This window comes from Ranitomeya imitator, chromosome 4 (genome assembly GCF_032444005.1).
Source record: "Ranitomeya imitator isolate aRanImi1 chromosome 4, aRanImi1.pri, whole genome shotgun sequence".
Taxonomy (NCBI): Eukaryota; Metazoa; Chordata; class Amphibia; order Anura; family Dendrobatidae; genus Ranitomeya; species Ranitomeya imitator.
Genome location: NC_091285.1, coordinates 139,807,598 through 139,827,133, shown reverse-complemented (window position 1 = coordinate 139,827,133; position 19,536 = coordinate 139,807,598). Strand labels below are relative to the sequence as shown.

The 19,536-nt window shown below is 41.9% G+C and overlaps 1 protein-coding gene across 2 annotated transcripts in view; it reads right to left on the bottom strand.

Annotated features, from left to right (window-relative positions):
- The window catches only part of DBN1 (drebrin 1), a 134,938-nt gene that overhangs the window by 20,360 nt on the left and 95,042 nt on the right, over positions 1–19,536 (bottom strand). For both annotated transcript variants that reach the window (XM_069763965.1, XM_069763964.1), the window contains exons 3-5: positions 6,764–6,876; positions 3,377–3,451; positions 233–379 (exon numbers count right to left, since the gene is read on the bottom strand). In XM_069763965.1, coding sequence (XP_069620066.1) covers positions 233–379; positions 3,377–3,451; positions 6,764–6,876 — 335 coding nt within the window. The remainder of the gene's footprint in view (positions 1–232; positions 380–3,376; positions 3,452–6,763; positions 6,877–19,536) is intronic.

Sequence of the window (19,536 nt, the reverse complement as noted above, 5' to 3'; positions counted from 1 at the left end):
CATTCCTTGCATCATGAGCAATATAGTGCTCTTGAAAATGCCCCACACATACATTTCTTTGATGCTGCAAGTGTTATATTTACCGCTAAAAATCTGTAAAAATCAAGTGGTGATCTAATAAAATGTCTAACTAATGGGAGCAGATTATTAACTTATACCATTGTAAACAGGATTTAGAATTTGTAGATAATTGCCAGTTTTAGGTTTTATATTCAACACAGTGGCCACTTACCACAGGATCACTGCTTCCTTCATCTCGGACTTGCAGTCGTTGCAGGACTGGACTTGCCAGCCGCCCAGAACCATTGGATAGACGCTGATTTATGGCCAAAGGATCTATGTCATCTACGCTGCTTGCGTTCACTATAACATCCACACCCTTTATAACAAGGAATTAAAATGACAATGAATACAAACATCCGAGCCATAAAAGGTTGATAAATTATGGTGTGGTCTTCCCAAGTACATTAAAGGCCCCCATACACATTAATATCAGCCAAACCATAAAATGTGTATGGGACCTCCTGACTGCCCTCAGACAGATGATGTACAAGAAGAGGATCAAGATAGTCAGATTTCTGATGGATGATCCTTGTGTTTTCCAAGAGAAGTCGCTGCCAAAAGGAGTCTGGCAGCAACTCTCTCAGACAAGACAAGAGCACTTGGCAAAGGCAAGAATTCCTTTATTTGGGGGAGTCCGGAGAGCGAGCGGTGGGCCGAAAATCAGCCAACAGTCATGTATTGTGTATGGCAGGCTTAAGTGTTGGCTCAAAGAACAAGTGGCATACAATAAAGTACATGCACACACAGAGTTAAATACATACTGGTATTCTGAGTGAAGACCCAACATAAAGTATACAAATGTACACCATGTCTGCCCCACTATTCTCCCCAGAGTAGACTCAAACGAGTTGAAGACAATTAAAAAGAACTGAAATAACTGCAGTGCAGGGCAGGCCTTCCACTTCAAGCCATGCTTTGTAAAAGTCCACACTGAATATGTACCATTGGCTATTTTGTACTTTAACTTGCTTTCAATTTCCTTTTCTTCATTTTTCTCATTAAAAAAAAAAAAAAAAAAAAAGAAGATAAAATCACATTTGAATATAAAAATAAGAAATCACTGGCATAGAACTGTTGTATCGGCAGGAAGATACTTATGGTAATTAGAATAGAGCCCTTGATGACCATGACCTAGATTTTACATATGAGACTTCAACTGTGTACAGAATCTATTCTCCCTTCCTATAAATTTATAATAAGGACCAAAGACATTTATACACAGCTGTCTATTCCATTAACATCAGAAAGGATCAGAGTCATAAGATAGATATTTACTCCTATCTGCCAGTCTCCTGTCACACTGAAGGTGCACCTCAATAGAAAAGAAATAAAATAAATCACAGTGCTTAAAGGGAATCAGTCAACAGGATCTTGCCACATCTGAGAGCAGCATGATGCAGAGAGCAGAGACCCTGATTCCATGTCTCCCTTAGTGGGCTGCAAGTTTTAGTTTGATAAAAATCACTGTTCCATCAACATAGGAAACCTACTGTGATGTACTCCTTCATATTCATGAGCTCTGTATAACCCCGATTTCACCACTGATTGACAGTTTTCTGTGTATCCCATGCATAGGCAGAAAACTGCGAATCAAAGGTAAGGCAAGGTTATACAGAGCTCAGAATGCAGAGGGCCAGTAGAACTTCTTAATCAAATCTGCAACAACCATCAAAGTAAGTGAGCAAAGTATTGTAATGTGCATGCGCAGGAAGAGGCCAGAACGGCGACGCACGTTCAGTACAATACTTTGCTCTGCAGTCAGCAGGGCAAAGCGAGATATGCCTGTGCAGGAGCTTGATGGAAGACACTGCGTGGATGACATAGGACGCATCATCCACACGATGCAGGGAAGGAGGATGGTTATCACAAGAACAGAGGAGGTGCTGGGTCAAGACTAGAGACACCCATCAGACAGGACCATGGTGTAGGCGAGGATAATAAAAGCTATGTTTTTCTGGCCTTGCAGAGAGAATTTGGGGACATATATACTGCATTCTAGAATTCTGTATATTAGGGCTTACAGGTACTGGCCATAATTTATATGAGGAAAACATGGTGACAGGTTCCCCTTAAAGCTCCACATATACAGTATCTATGAAGCATTACAGCAGAGCTGCAGCCAGGTCTACAAGCGATTACCCTTCCCTCAAACCGTGTACAGAACAGGACACACAAAAAGCACGCAATTCCTAATTTCTGTAAAACATTCAGAGTGCTCCAGCTGTATCCATCTAGTGATTGCTCTCCCACTCCTTGGGAAGGTTTGGGTGAAAAGTCGTCGGAGAAGGAGCTCTTATTTTTGGTAGGTCCAGCTACGTTTGTGATCTACCTTTATGCACATCACTATTTTTCATAGGTGTATATATAGCTTTTTCCTACACTTTAATTCATATAGGTTTTCATTATTGTACATTTTCTACACTATACATATGCCTTGGGTCATACCCTTTCTTACATTTATATAGTGTTTCTCTATGTAAAGTTTACCACAATACCATGCTGTTGACCTGCCTCATGGTGTTGCCTCGTATGTGATGTAATACTCAAATTTGTGTAGCACTCCATTCATTTTATGAATTTTAACATTTTATATGATATTTTTTATGTCAATAAAAAATATTTATATACCAGTGTTCTAGTTTGGAGGCTCACACTATTGTGCAGTAATAATTGTTTGCGCAGAAAAATGATGTATATCCTCAATATATGCAAAAGATCACTTCTGCACGGAATGTTGGAAACGTCCAGAAACGCAGAGAATTTATAGTTTATTCAAACCGATAGTTGATTACAGACAAATTCCCAACCCCACAGTGAGACGATGTATACGATCATCAGACTCCAACCCATTTACCTACAGATATCGTCGATAAAGACCAAATGGTCGAAACGTTGAGATACTTGCCTGCAATCACCTATTCGTTTGAATAAAGTATTAGTTCTCTACATTTCTACATGAGTGGTTGTGTTATTTTCTAGGTTGGTTTTTTGTTTGTTTTTTTACTTTTTGGTACCCACACTATACAGACTGAGATGATCGTGCTTTTTGTAAGTTTTTAGTTGTCGCTCTCCATAAGAAGTAAAGGGCTGCAGTAGTTTTAGCCTCCTTTTTATTTTGCCCTATGCTGGAAGGAATGAAGAGTGCATCCTGCGAGTGAATGGAGTGAGCCAGACTACTCATTCTTAACCCTACTTTACAAACTTGAATTAGGTGGATCACTGAGGATACAATGCAGTAATACAAGACAAATTAGACAACTGCACAATAGGCCATTAAATTACAACAATGCTGTACAGGTATTCCAACCCTCACCTGGAAAAAGTCTGCCACCTGCGCTACATGACTAGCACAAGCACACTTCCTGGCATCGGGTACATCTTCACCAACCTAAAAATGATACGCATGGGTAAGCATGGCAGCAAAGGAGCGCTAGAACATTCATAGATTTTCACTGCAAATTTACACGCATCTGTGACTGAAGTCATAATAAAGAATCTGCAACATCCAGGACTGAATAGTAATCTCAGCAGGCGAGAACTGCAAGGTGCACAGCATAATACATTCATTATTGGTGTTGCACCTATGGGAGAAAGTACTAGTATTACCAACTACACAGTCATTTTTTTATTTTTTTATTTTTTAACAAAACCATAATAGTAAAAATGCAGCCTATAGCAGTATGTTAGTAACTGATTGGCTTCAACCAGAGGAAATCTGCTGGGAACTCTTCATTTTTTTACAATGCATAATAAAAAAAAAAAATTATACACAATTTTTTATGGTGATATTAATTCATGCTTTTGGAATTATCTATTTGCATAGGTCTCTGTTCTTACTAGCGTTTCAAATGCATAAAATGATGGAATTCTCTTGGGATAGGATCTTAATGGGTTCTTAACAGTTAAAAATTAAATTAAAAGGTTTCTCTTTATTTTATAAATTAATAATACACTTAAAAAAAATAAGAGACTTTGTAATATATCTTAATCAGAGAAATGTACTTCTTTCTCTGCCAGGACTGATAGTTCTGAAAGTTCTCAGTTCAGGGGTAAATCTGTATTCAATGAAAACAGATTTTTACATTACTGAGCTAGAATCTTATGAATAGCACACTGTCATTTCCTATGTGGAGGAGAGGTGGGCGCTAGGACAAGAGCTTTTCCTACACCTCCTGACTACATAGTTGAGAAGACTGTCATCTCAGTAGTGTAACAATCAATTTTGAAGACATTTACTCCTGGCAGAGAAAGAAGCAGATTTACCTGATCAAATGTATTGCAGAGTTTATTTTTATGCTTACTATTTATTTAGGGAATAAAAATTGTTACTGTTTAAAAGGGCAACTGTGCTTTCAAGTAACTTTTCAGAGTAAGGCCTCTTTCACACTTCCGTCTGCTGGTGGGCGTTGTAATGCGTTGTTGTGACGCATCCACGGACGTCGTGAAAATAGTGAAAAACGTGTGTAACGGATCCAATGTTTTGACAGATGTTTTGTTTCTGTTGTTGCCTGAGACTTTTTCCCGGACTTGAAAATCCTTCCGGGCATGCTCAGAGGCAAAAAACGTGATATGTCGCTGGACTCCTGTGTGTGACGGTCAGCGACAGATCCGGCGCCCATAGGCTTCCATTATAACCGACGACGGGCAGCACAGGACCCGTCGCTGACCGATTTTCCAACGTGCAGAAAAAAACGTTCTTCTGAACGTTTTCTCTGTACGACGGACCGCTATTTTCCGACGGATCCAGATGAAACGGATGGCCATCCGTCACAATCCGTCGCTAATACAAGTCTATGGGAAAAAAACAGGATGCTGCAGAAAAATTTGCAAGATCCTGTTTTTTCAGAACTCGACGGATTTCGACGGGATAGAAAAGACGGAAATGTGAAAGAGGCCTAAGCTGTAGTGACCAGAAGGTCATTATACAGCACAGCTCAGCTGTAGTGATCTGAATCAGCTCTGATAGGAGGTAAAACACTTGCTAAAGAGCTCTGCACAATGTCTTTGTCGGTTCCCTTCCTTGCTGGCCTGTACTCATCCCCCTCCATAGAAATAAATGGACTATCACATGACACCTGTAGTCTCCTCCAAGCAAGAGGGCCTTGAGCTGCTTTTTCGCTGTGGACGGGGAGTTCAAAAAGTAGGGATGAGAGGAAGAAGTGTGATAAGTGGGGAAGGAGGCGGATTTCTCCGACAAGATGCACTACAATGTTTCATATAAATCACTTGTACAATTGATGGATGCAAAGTTTGTTGAAAGTACAGTTCCTTTTTAAGTGTATGGAAATTCCACAAAGCTAAAAAAAGCAGCACTAAGCTCTTTCATAATTCCCACTACTTAGACAACTCCTTCTTTTACCCCGTGCTTGGCCCTGATCTAAAAATAAGCTTATACTCTCCTCCTGTGCCACCGCCATTTCCGCAGTGTTGGCATTCGTTCTCCCCATGCTCCAGTGCAAGTGTTATGACCCGTGAGCCCTGCGCACAATCAGCACTGGCATCACTGTCCCCTCCTTTGGACATGAAGAGGAAGTCAGATCAGGTGCAGCCTGGATTTCTCCATGTCCGAAGGAGGGGCCAGTGGCGTCAGCGCTGATTGTGCTCGGGGCTCACGGGTCATAACAACTGCAGGGAGACCAAGTGCCGACACCATGGGAAAGGCGACGGCACAGGAGGGAACTATAAGCTTTATTTTATTTTCATTGGAGCCAAGCGTGGGGCATGAGAAGGGGATAACCGCTTTAAGGAAAAAAGATTTTTTTTTTACAAGTGTAAAGAAGCAACAATTGGCAGACAGCTGCCATGAGTTTTAAATCTGATCTGCAGTAATTTTCCTCCTCAATCCTTTTCTATTTAGTGCAATAATCTAAACTATTTCCTAATATACTTGAATTAAAAATTCCATACTAATCCCCAATTACGCTAAATGCTTTTTATTTTCTTTTTTATTTCATTTCCTTTTGTTTTTCTTTTTAAATTTCAGTGCATGCAAGGGATATTGAAATGAAGAGTCATCAGGAGGCAGAGGCTGCGGTCACTGCCGCTGCCTTTCCCTAAAATGAAGCATCATCAGTGACGCTTGTTTCAGAAGCTGTGCTAGTCTCAGCGCAACGTGCACTGTGCTCAGATCAGCAGTAAGGAGTCATCACCAATAGAGCGCGTTGTCAAAATACCTGGTGTGCTGTGACCAGTGAGGTCACGTGCCGAGACCAGTGAGGTCACTTGCAGGGGCGGTGTTGGTCTCTGTACGATGGGTAGTCTAACAAAACACGCTAACCGTGCACTCTGTTCCTGAATCGTTACTTCTGGTCTGAGCCGACAACAGAGAGTGTTCCATCATTCCTCACATTGCACATACCGCTGGGACTATCCCTATCCCTGAAACAAGCGTCAGTGACACCGAGTGTCCCAGCATGTACTGAGATTCTCAAAACAAACAGTCATCAACAAGGAAGTCAAACATTAAAAACAGAAACGCAGTTAGTGTAGTTAGACAACAGTATGGAATTTTTAATTCAAGTACATAAGAAATTAGTTTGGATTACGGCAATAAATGGATAAAGATTTAGGAGAAAAATTACTTTGGACTACCACTTTAATACTTATACCTGAAACCATCTGCATTATTAGTGACATGTGAAAGGACTACTGCATGCAACACCATTGTTCTCAGCTCAAGTAATAAGGGTAAACTTCTCACCCAGTTGATGAGGACATATCGAGCTAGCATGGCATGAGGCTCCTTCACACTGCAGAACCCATACATCACTTTCTGGTTCTCAAAGTGGCTAGCAAGGTCAGGTAATCCACCACCTAGAAGTAGAAAAAATATATTAAAAATAATATATATCTATATGGAAAATGAGAAATCTGTAACGAAAATAAAAACACTCTAGAGATAAACGAGTAAAAACCATGTAGTCCGTAAAGTAACCGCTCTCCTTTACTGGTAGTTTTCATAACAGAAAGTCTACTATAGTGAAGGAATATCTTTTACGAGGTAAAGTTATATGGATGCATTGAAATTTTATTTACAGTAATATTTAGGTAATTTGAAGGGGTTCTCCAGGAAAGGAAAGAAAAACGGAAAAAAAAAACAAACACAAACAAAATGTCATTATAAAGATATTCCCAAATACCTTTAATTAGCAAATCACATTATTATTTCATCCTAGAAGATACACATATTATCCTCCTTTCTTAATCCCTTTACCCACCAAGACTGTTTGCACGTGAATGACCAAGTCAATTTTTACAATTCTGACCACTGTCACTGAGTTAATAACTCTGGAACTCTTCAACGCGTGAAATACTGTACTTCATGAAAGTGGTAAAATCTCTCCGATATGACTTGCATTTATTTAAAAAAAAAAAAAAAAAAGAAATAGAAATTTGGTGAAAATTTTGCAATTTTCAAACTTTTATTTTTTTATGTCCTTAACCCCTATCTGACCTCGGACGGGATAGTACGTCCGAGGTCAGATCCCCTGCTTTGATGCAGGGCTCCGCGGTGAGCCCGCACCAAAGCCGGGACATGTCAGCTGTTTTGAACAGCTGACATGTGCCCGTAATAGGCACGGGGGCAGCATCGCGATCTGCCTGCACCTATTAACTAGTTAAATGCCGCTGTCAAACGCAGACAGCGGCATTTAACTACCGCATCCGGCCGGGCGGCCGAAAATGACGTCATCGCCGACCCCCGTCACATGATCGGGGGTCGGCGATGCGTCTCCATTGTAACCATAGAGGTCCTTGAGACCTCTATGGTTACTGATGACCGGTGGCTGTGAGCGCTACCTTGTGGTCGGCACTCACAGCACACCTCCATTTCTGCTACATAGCAGCGATCAGCAGATCGCTGCTATGTAGCAGAGCCGATCGCGTTGTGCCTGCTTCTAGCCTCCCATGGAGGCTATTGAAGCATGGCAAAAGTAAAAAAAAAAAAAAAAGTTGAAAAAAATTGTAAAAAAATAAAAAAAAATATAAAAAAGTTTAAATCACCCCCCTTTCGCCCCAATCAAAATAAATCAATAAAAAAAAATAAAATCTACGCATATTTGGTATCGCCGCGCTCAGAATCACCAGATCTATCAACTAAAAAAAAGCATTAACCTGATTGCTAAACAGCGTAGCGGGAAAAACATTCAAAACGCCAGAATTAGGTTTTTTTGGTCGCCGCGACATTGCATTAAAATGCAATAACGGGCGATCAAAAGAACGTATCTGCACCAAAAAGCTATCATTAAAAACGTCATCTCGGCATGCAAAAAATAAGCCCTCAAACGACCCCAGATCACGAAAAATGGAGACGCTACGGGTATCAGAAAATGGCGCAATTTTTTTTTTTTTTTTTATAGCAAAGTTTGGAATTTTTTTTCACCACTTAGATAAAAAATAACCTAGTCATGTTAGGTGTCTATGAACTCGTACTGACCTGGAGAATCATAATGGCAGGTCAGTTTTAGCATTTAGTGAACCTAGCAAAAAAGCCAAACAAAAAATAAGTGTGGGATTGCACTTTTTTGCAATTTCACCGCACTTGGAATTTTTTTCCCGTTTTCTAGTACACGACATGCTAAAACCAATGAGGTCGTTCAAAAGTACAACTCGTCCCGCAAAAAATAAGCCCTCACATGGCCAAATTGACAGAAAAATAAAAAAAGTTATGGCTCTGGGAAGGAGGGGAGTGAAAAACGAACACGGAAAAACGAAAAATCCCAAGGTCATGAAGGGGTTAAATCAGAGTTACGGTATATGACACAAAGAGTTAATAAATAACTTCCCACATGTCGACATTACACCAGCACAATTTCTGAAATATAATTTTTTGTTAGGAAGTTATGAGGGTTAAAAGATGACCAGCGATTTCTCATTTTTACAGCAAAATGTACAAAACCAGTTTTTGTTTTTTTAGGGACCATATCACATTTGAAGTGAGTTTGTGCGGTCAATATGAGAGAAAATAAACTAATGTGACACGATTCTAAAACCTGCACCCTTCAAGATGCTCAAAACCACATTCAAAAAGTTCATTAGCCCTTCAGGTGCTTCACAGGAATTTTAAAAATGTAAAAAGAAAAAAAAAAAAAAAATGAACAATTACGTTTTTAGCACAACAATTTTACTCCCAAGGGTAACAGGAAAAAATGGACCACAAACTTTGTCCTGAGCATACCAAGATCCCATATGTGGGGCAAAACCACTGTTTGGGCACACAGCAGGGAAGGAGCGCCATTTGACTTTTTGAATGTAAAATTTGCCGGACTAATATGCATACGCCATGTTACGTTTGGAGAGCCGATGATATGCCTAAACAAGTGACACCATTTTGGAAACTAGACCCCTCGAGGAATGTATCTAGATGTGTGGTGAGCACCTTGAACCCCTCAGGTGCTTCACAGAAGTCTATAACATTGAACAGTGAGAATAATTAAAAAAAAAAAAAAAAAAAATTTCCCCACAAAACTAGGAATTAGTCCTACCGGTAATGGTATTTCCAGGAGTCCATGACGGCACCACCAGGAGGTTGCCCTTCATATCCTTGATAGGGACAGGAACACAGAAGAGGTTAAATAGCCCCTCCCCATCTCCACCCTTCAGTGATTTTACAGCAGCATGGATACAAAGCAATTCTATTGAACTTCCCCTCTATACATGTTTATATCACACATCAGACAGGAGTTCAAGGGAGGGTAAATAATGGGTGCTGTCATGATAGACTCCTGGAAATACCATTACCGGTAGGACTAATTCCTAGTTTCCAGGTCATCCCTCCTGACAGCACCACCAGGAGAAATACCAAATAACTCCTATTCAGGGCGGGATTACAGCTTGGAGGACTTTCATCCCAAAGACAGTCTGTTGATTTGACAGAATGTCCAGCTTGTAGTGTTTGCAAAAGGTATTTGAGCTAGACCAAGTTGCCGCCCTGCAAATTTGTTCCATGGATGCACCAGCACTCTCTGCCCATGAAGCAGAAATTGCTCTCAGTGATTGGGCTTTTAGGTGATCTGGAGGAGATTCACCGGATGAAATATACGCAGCGCAAATGGTAGATTTAATCCATCTGGCTAGCGTATCCTTTGAGGCTTTTTTGCCTCTATTCTTCCCAGACATCTGGATTAAGAGGTTTGAGTCAATTCTCCAGCCGTCTGTAAGTTTTAGATATTGCAATACTGTTCTTTTAACATCCAGGGAATGGAGAGAACGTTCTTTATCATTGTTGTAGTTCTGGCAGAACGTAGGCAAAATAATTTCCTGGTTTCTGTGAAAGTCTGTCACAACTTTTGGGAGAAATGAAGGATCCAATTTTAGAATGATGCAATCTTCTTGTATTTTTAAGTATGGATCTGTTATGGACAGGGCCTGGATCTCGCCTATTCGCCTTGCCGACAGTCTTGAATGTCACAGACTTTAGGTCTGCCTGATCTAGCGGCTCGTATGGAGCTTTCCGTAATTCGTTTAATACCAAGCTAAGGTTCCAGGGGGGTATTGAACTACGTATTCTTGGTCTGATACGTTGCGTAGTTTTGATGAACTTCACTACCCAGGGGTGATCAGCTAGTGGATAATCATAAAAGGCACTTAAAGCTGAAATTTGTACTTTTAGCAAACTAGGCCTCAAACCCATATCAAAGCTTGCTTGGAGGAAATTTAAGATCTGAGGAATATCTGGTTCCTGGGAAACGGATATTGGAGTATTGCTCTGCGCGCAAAATTTCTTCCAAATTTTTAGGTATATAGCCGAGGTCACTGGCTTCCTGCTTTTTTGCATGGTTGAGATAACCGAATCTGATAGTCCTTTTGATCTTAGGATCTCCTTTTCAAGATCCATGCCGAAAGTTGTAGCATGTCTAGATTTTGATGGACCAGCGGTCCTTGCGTCAGAAGATCCCACCTTAGCGGTAGTAGAACTGGTTCTTCCAATGCCATCCATTTCAGCAGGGGAAACCAGCTCCTCTTGGGCCAATATGGCACTATTAGGATTACCACTGCCAGACTTTCCTGAATCTTCCGCAGAACTCTGGGAATTACAACAAGTGGAGGGAATGCATACACAAGTTCTATGTCCCAGTGTTAAGCCAAGGCGTCTACTCCAGTTGGATTGTCTCTTGGATTTAATGAAAAGAATTCTTTTGTCTTTGTATTTTGCTTTGAGGCGAATAAATCTAGTTGAGGAGTGCCCCATTGTTGAGTTAGCTGAACAAAGACTTCTCTGTTTAGAGACCACTCCGAAGGTTGTACCTTTTCTCTGCTGAGAAAGTCCGCTATCTGGTTCTCTGAACCTTTTAGATGTACTGCCGTGATGGACTTCACAGTGCCTTCCGCCCAAGAATATTGATTCTGCTAGTCCCTGGAGGGGACGGTGCCTCGGACCTCCCTGATGGAGAAGAAAGGATACCATAGTCGAGTTGTCTGAGAAGATTCTGATGTGATGCCCTGCATCTCATCTTGGCACCTTTTTAGTGCTTCCCAACCCGCTCCGAGTTCCCTGTAATTGGAGGAACTGTTGCGTACCAATGATGGCCATGTTCCTTGAAGGTAACGTCCTTCTATGTGGGCTCCCCAGCCTCTTAAGCTTGCATCGGTGGTTATATTTACGCATGGAGATACTCTCCCTTTTTTGAGGTTTTCTATGTCGACCCACCATGAGAGGGACCGTTTTACCTTGCTGGGTAACAACATCTTGTTGTCTAATGAACTTTTCTTTCCATTCCATACTGCAAGAACTTCTCGTTGAAGAGTTCTGGAGTGAAACTGGCTCCATTGTACACTGGGAATACATGAGGTCATCAGACCTAGAATCCTCATGGCTTTCCTGATGGAAATGTATTTGCGTTTTCCTAATGTTTGAAATTCTTTTTTGATTGTCGGTTTTTGATCTGGTAGGAAGGAGTATTCCTGTACAGAATCTAGTAGCACTCCCAGAAATATTTTCTGTGTTTCTGGTTTGAGACTTGACATTTTTGAATTTATTATCCACCCTAGACACTTCAGGAGTGATATGGTAATTTTTAAGGATTCTTCCATCTGTTGAGACGAATCTGCTATCAACAGATCGTCCAGGTATGGGGCGATGAGAACTTCTTTTTCTCTTAGATGAGCCATGACCTCCGACATGAGTTTTGTGAATATTCTTGGGGCAGAGGCGAGACCGAATGGTAGACACTGAAACTGGAAATGAATTATCTTCTTGTGGATTCTTATTGCAAACCTGAGGAATCTTTGGTGTGAGGGATGGATGGGCACATGATAGTATGCATGTATGAGCTCTAGCGTGCACATTACAGAGTTCTTTTTTTATTAAAAAAGGTATGATCGATCGGAGAGATTCCATCTTGAAGCGTTTGTAAGCCACCCATTTGTTTAATGGTCTTAAGTTTATTATTGTACGGTATTCTCTGCTTGTTTTTTTTATGGAAAATAAGCTGGAGTAATGACCCTGAAACCGCTGGTGATGGGGTACCGGAACTATGACTTGCAGCTCTAAGAGTTCTTGTATGTCTGTTAGTAGCCTTTGATGAACTGCTGACGACTCTGTACGTGTCAAACAGTACCTTTTGGGGGGTAGGTGAGTAAATGTTATCTTGTACCCTTGTGCAACTGTCTGTAGAATCCACTGATTGAGTAATATTCTGCCATCCGTCCAGGAAGTACTGTAGTCTTCCTCCTATATTGTTGGCGTCATTGTCTGCTGGGTCCTGATGATTGGTCTCGAAAGGAACCTCTTCCTCTGCCACCTTTAGGGTAGCTCCATCTGCCGGACTTCCCTTTCCCTCTGTAGTCCTGCCTTGGGTGGGAGAGAGTTTTCCGAAAGAATGGCATCTTCTTTGACTTTTCTTCGGGAAAGCCTTCCTTGTCGGATGTTTTCTTGAGCAGTTCATCTAGGACTGGACCAAAAACATGAGACCCTGAGAATGGAATCGAACACAGTTTGTTTTTTGATTGAGTATCTCCCGTCCAAGATCTCAGCCACAAGGCCCGTCTTGCCGCATTTGACAGTGCGTTGTTTCTGGCAGCAAACCGTACTGACTCCGCTGAAGCATCTGCCATGAAATCAGTTGCCATTTCAGTACTGAGAGAGATTTCAGAATTTCTTCCCTGGGAGTCCTGTCTTTAACATGACCTTCCAGCTCGACTACCCAGAGACTCATGGATCTTGCTACAGAGGTGGCCGCTATGTTTGTCTTCATAATGGCAGCTGATGACTCCCAGGCTTTTTTTAAGGAGATCTCCTGACCTTTTATCCATTGGTTCTTCTAACCCAGACGAGTCTTCAAAAGGAATAGATGTTTTCCTTGAGACTTTAGCTACCGGAATATCAATTTTTGGGACAGATTCCCAGACTTTAGTTTCTTCCGGATCGAAGGGAAGATGGTACTTGAAGTCCCTCGGGACAACTAGCTTTTTTCCTACATCTTCCCAGTCCTCCATCGCCGTTATATGGTTGTTGACTGGAAATACTCTTATTTCTGCGGGCTCTCAGGCCCCCGAACATTTCGTCCTGAACCGATAGTGGTTCAGCGGAGTCACCTATCTTCATAGTGCTCCTAACTGCTTTCAGTAGCACATCCATGTTTTCGGATGAGAACAGGAATCTCTTGCGTTCCTCCGGAAATACATCCGAGGAATTGCCACCTTCATCAGAGCCTGGATCGGAATATCCTGAAACCTCTCCTTCTTCTGAACTTAAGTCCATATCCCATCTGGGCCTCTTAGGGTGAGGAGACTGGGGTGGCACCAATGTTGATACTGTAGCCTGGACTTCGTCTTTGAGTAGCGATGCACACTTCGCATAACTTTTTGTTATAACCATCTGGGAGCTTGGTGGCACATAACGGACATCTGATAGCCTTTTTCTTAGTGGCAGACCATTTGGGAATGTCCTTGTCCTAAAAATGTAAAAGGAAAGCCCTGTAGCTACGGATCTAAAGTCCCGCTACGTACTTCCCCCACCACGACTACTCACATGGTCCGTGGGCAGCTCTCAGGACTGGACGTCTGGACGACTAACACCTTCCATCTTACTAAGTCAGGTGTGCTGTCAGCTGTCCGTCATTAAAGTCAGTCTTACCCGACTTCAAGACATCCGATTCGTTCTCCTTCCGAGCTCAGCTGCTGGCATCTACGGTGATTGCAGGTCCCCAGCTGTACTGCGCATGCGCCATCTGGAACGCACACCGACCAGCCTGGGACCCTGATCCTGGTGCCCTGATCCTGGCGCCATCATGTTCCGGACTCCTGTTCTACCAAAGTATTTCGGCGCACCCGGAAACCACCGGCGCCGCCAACCCCGGGGATCTGGCCATGCCCCTCGGAAGTCGTGGGAAGTTCGGGGAACGCCGCCGACGCCGGCTGCATGTGGACCCTGAGGGAACAGTGCCGGACACCGCAGCAGCCGCTACCTCAGAGCCCCTTTGTGAAGGGATGAGGCAGCTAACGGGAGCACATAGCTCTACCTTGTCGTGGAGGGACCTCCGTCGGTATCCTGCGACTTGGGGAGTACTTCCATGAGACTCCCGCGGCCAAGAGCCCCCTCCAGGAAGAAAAGACCACCCTCGGGAGCGCCTGCTCTACCGAAACCTGACTCTGGCATCAGGTAAATCTGATCTCTTCTGGAGAACTTTCTCCTGCGTCTGTCCCTGATAGGGACAGGAAAAACAATGAAGCGTGGAGGTGTGGAGGGGCTATTTAACCTCTTCTGTGTTCATGTCCCTATCAAGGATATGAAGGGCAATCTCCTGGTGGTGCTGTCAGGAGGGACGACTTGGAAAATGGATTTTTATCCCCCAAATTTTGCAATTTTCACAAGGGTAACAGGAGAAATTGCACCATACAATTTGTTGCGCAATTTCTCCTGAGTACATCAATACTCCATATGTGGGCAGTAAACTACTGCTGGGACTCCGAAAAGGAGTGACGTTTTGGACCACAGACTTTGATGGAATGGTCTGCCGGTGTCATGTCTCGTTTGGAGTGATGAGCCTAAACAGTGAAGAAAAACACACAATAAACACCATTTTGGAAGTTAGACTCCAAGGAATGTTATCTAGATTTGTGGCGAGAACCTTGAACAGCTTCACAGAAGTTTATAACAAAGCCGTGAATAAAAAATAAAAATGCACAATGCAAAGCTCAGAAGAGAAGAAGCGCCATATTGGAGTTCACATTTTGCTGAACGGGTTTGAGGGGGGCATGTCACATTGGCACCCTCAAACCCATATGACATTGGCAGAGATCCTGAGGTGCCAGAACAGCAGAACCACCCTTAAGTGACCCCATTTTACAAACTACACCTCTCGAATACACCTAGGGGTGCAGTGATAATATTTAGACCACAGGTAGGTCACAAAATTTTAGACAATTGTGCAATGAAGAAAAAAATAATTACTTTTTCCACCCAAATTTTGATTTAGCCCCATATTTCACATTTTTACACTGAAAAAAGGTAAAAGTGGCACTAAAATTTGACACATTTTCTGCTGAATGTTGAAATACCCCAGATGTGGTTGTAAAGTACTACCTAGCCATATGGTGAGACTCTGGATGGATGGAGTGCTATTTGAAAACAGCGATTAGTCGCTCCCAAGTCCCGCCATGTGGCTAAGCAGTACTGTTATACAGGAGGCATCCTGGAACGCAGCATTTTCTGTAATAGTTTGCAGATTCCATATACAGAGCCCCCGAGGGCTAGAAGAGCAGAATCCCCCCTCAAGTGAACCCATTTTGGAAATTATACCCCTTTGGGAATTTATCTACACGTGTAATGAGGATTTTTGACTCCCTGGGTGTTTTCCTGAAACAGGCAGCAGTATATGTTGCTGAGTGAAAATTGCAAAACTGTTGTTGTAGTAACCAGTATATTGTAGTACTGGTCGCTGTACACCAGTAGAGAGTGCCGAGCTCATGCATCTGTAAATTAGGCAGGCTCTTATCGCTACAGAAATGCCAAACATGTGGACACTAACTGTGGTCTAGGCACACTGCGGGGCTCATTTGGATTTGGGAGCACAAAATTTGCTGAATTTCTTTTGGAGGGGTGAACATTTTACATAACATTAGGGATCACAACTAGCTGAGCACTTTAGGGTTTCCATCTAAAACTCTGAGTGATGTGACAAATAAAACCCCCGAGAGATCCATTCACTATAATGAGACAGCAGAGTTACTCTAGACTCTGTCTGGCCTCTGTTCAGCAATATCCTTTTAAAGACGTGCACAAAACCGTGGCCAAAGGCACTTTAATGTACTCCTAATAAAAAGACAGACATGGCCAGATCACAGGTTCTTTGGCTTACACAGTGCCTCCATCTGCCTCATTATAGAGAATCTTCCGCCAGAGGTTCGGTCTGAATTACATATTTCAGAGATTTACATGGAATACCCAGTGTAAGCGCTCAACGAAGAGCGCAGGATAAATGTGCACAGAGCCTTACTGCGATCTTTGGGAGGCATAATAAAACAAATCCACAGCATGTGATTTTTTACGTTGTTCCTCTTGTGATATAAGTGATTAGGGGAGTTAGGCTTGTCAGCTGTCACACACTAAAAACATTTTTTTTTTCCAAAAACTAATTTTTGCATCATTTTGAGAGCTATAATTTTTCCATTTTTCGGCAGACAGTCATATAAGGGCTTATCTTTTATTCTTCGGGTAAGTACAATTACAGCGATTTCTCATTTATATCTTTTTTATGCTTTGGCGCTTTTACACAAACTATTTTATAGAAAAAATTATTTTTGCATCGCCTTATTGCAAGAGCTATAATTTTTTATTTTTCTGCTGATGGAGCTGTATGGCGGCTTGTTTTTTTACAGGACTAGATGAAGTTTTCAGCAAGACCATTTTTATTTACATTTGTCTTTTTGATCATGTTTTATTACACTTTTTGTTCGGAGGTAGAGGATAAAGCATTGTTTTGGCCCCCCTACCCCCCACCCCTTGGTTGGGTCGTTCCAGAGGCGGCAATTCCAAATGTGTACTTTTATTGTTTTTATTATGTGATAAAAAAAAAAAAAAATCAACTTTTTTACTTAGTCCCACTGTGGGACTTTCCCATTCTGCAGTCTGATCGCAGTTATGAAGTATAGCAATGCAGGTCGGCAAGCACCAGGCGACCTGGACATATGGATACGTCTAAGGTCGTAAAGGGGTTAAAGAGGTTGTCCACTACTTTTTTTTTTTTTATCAGGTCATTTTTATTAAGAAAATTACACAATAACATTTTTGCAAGAAGATCAGTAGAACAAAGATTTTCAGTATTACATGGTATCAATATTGTATGGTTATACATAAAATACCATATTGTTGTCCATCTTCTTCAAAGGATTTGAATTTTTCCATTCAAACAAACTACCGTAATACAAAAATACACCTCCCCTGATAAAACTCCAGAGAAATCTACAGTATATTCATACTATTTATCTTTTATTATGATGTATATACGTTAGAATATCTGCCATTCAGTTATAACAAATAATTAGTTTGAATGTGTAATGACTATATCTATATTATTTAACCTGGAATGATCATACCACAAATGTTCCTGAAGCCAGAAATTGCCATATGTTATCTCTCAGGAGTACTCCAGATGGCAGGCCTGGAAAATTCAACCAGGGTCCCCAAATACCAAATTTCTTGATTGCTTTTCTTTCTGTATACCCCTGTTTTCAACCAAATAATACTGTTTAGCTTATTAGCTCATTATCTGTCAGTGGTTGAGCGTCTAGCCAGTGTTGTGCAACTGGCTTGGTTCAATGCTTATGAAAGACCTATAGCCATCGGGGACTCAAAATCCACCAATTCTCATAAATTTCCCAATATACATATTTTGTGGCCTGCTTGGATTTGCACAACCAAATACCCTTTTTTATTAAAGATAATGTGATTTTCCATTAGGAGCCCAATCTACTGAACTCCCAGAACATGTGTAACAAATGTGCATCTTCAGTTACACATCTTTGATCATCTGCATTTGGCGTACCCCAATTTTAAAAAGAAAGCTCGGTGTTCTATATACTCTATGAATAAGGTATGTCTGCGAGAGCATCTGAGATTCACATGGGGACAGTCTAGGAGAGAGTTCCAACACATTTCCATTGTTCTGGGCCAAAAACGCTAAGGAATTCTTATGCCAGCTAATTCAATGAGAATCCTGAAGTGCTGTGCACATGATTTGTGTGTTTTTTTTAATAATAGGACTATGGGGTTAGTAAAGGGTGCATCTTTAAGAAATCTCTCCATTACAAAACTTTGAACTTGATGTCATGTAACAATACAAAGGTGACATCAACGCCAATACTATAACCACACTTGCCACTGCACCGGGACAAGTGGGAAGAACAAAGCTAAGTGCCAGAATCTGCACATCTTATGAATGCGTCATTCCTGGGACGGCTGAGAGCTGATTTTTTTTTTTTTTTTAGTCGGACGGGGCCATTATCCGTAGCCCTTTCCTAGGCTATTAATATGGCTGCAGCTGTCTGCCTAGCTGTTGCTGGTTAAGATTTTATAGGGGGACCCTACATCAATTGTTTCTTGGGTCCTCCTGTAAAGTGGCCAGCAAAGGCTAAGCAAACAGCTGTGAGCTGATATTAATAGCCTGGGAACCTTTATGGCCATTGGTTCCTTCCCAGAATATTAACATCAACCCTTAGCTGGTTATGAAAATTACACGGGAGCCCACGCAAAAAAATGTTAAATTTTTATTTTTTTTTAAATTAACAGGTATCATGCTGCACGCGGATTTCTGCCAGTTGCTGTTTAGTTACAGCCTATGTAGGTTCATTCCGTTAAAGCTCCTACATAAGCTTGTGACATGTGTGTGTTTATGTAACTTTACTTATCGGTTTAGTAATGAGGGTGTCTGGCTGACACCTCTTCATTACTATACCTAGAGCTAGGTGTCAGTGACAGCTGCTGACTAGTGATGAGCGAGTGTGCTCGTTACTCGAGATTTCCGAGCATGCTCGGCTGTTTTCCGAGTATCTTGGCCGTGCTCGTAGATTATGTTTGTGTCCCCGCAGCCGTAAGATTTGCAGCTGCTAGACAGCCTGAATACATGTGAGGATTCCCTAACAAACAGGCAATCCCTGCATGTGCTCAGGTTGTCTAAGGCTGCCGTCACACTACCAGTATTTGGTCAGTATTTTACATCAGTATTTGTAAGCCAAAACCAGGAGTGGAACAATTAGAGGAAAAGTATAATAGAAACATATGCACCACTTCTGCATTTATCACCCACTCCTGGTTTTGGCTTCCAAATGCTGAGGCAGAATACTGACCGAATACGGCTAGTGTTACGGCAGCCTAAGAGCTGCAAATCATGCAGCTGCGGTGACTCAAACATAATGTACGAGCACGCCCAAGGTACTCAGAGAACACCTGAGCATGCTCGGAAAACCCCTTTAACGAGCACACTCACTCATCACTACTGCTGACACCAAGCCCTAGTCCCATTATCCTGATGCCAC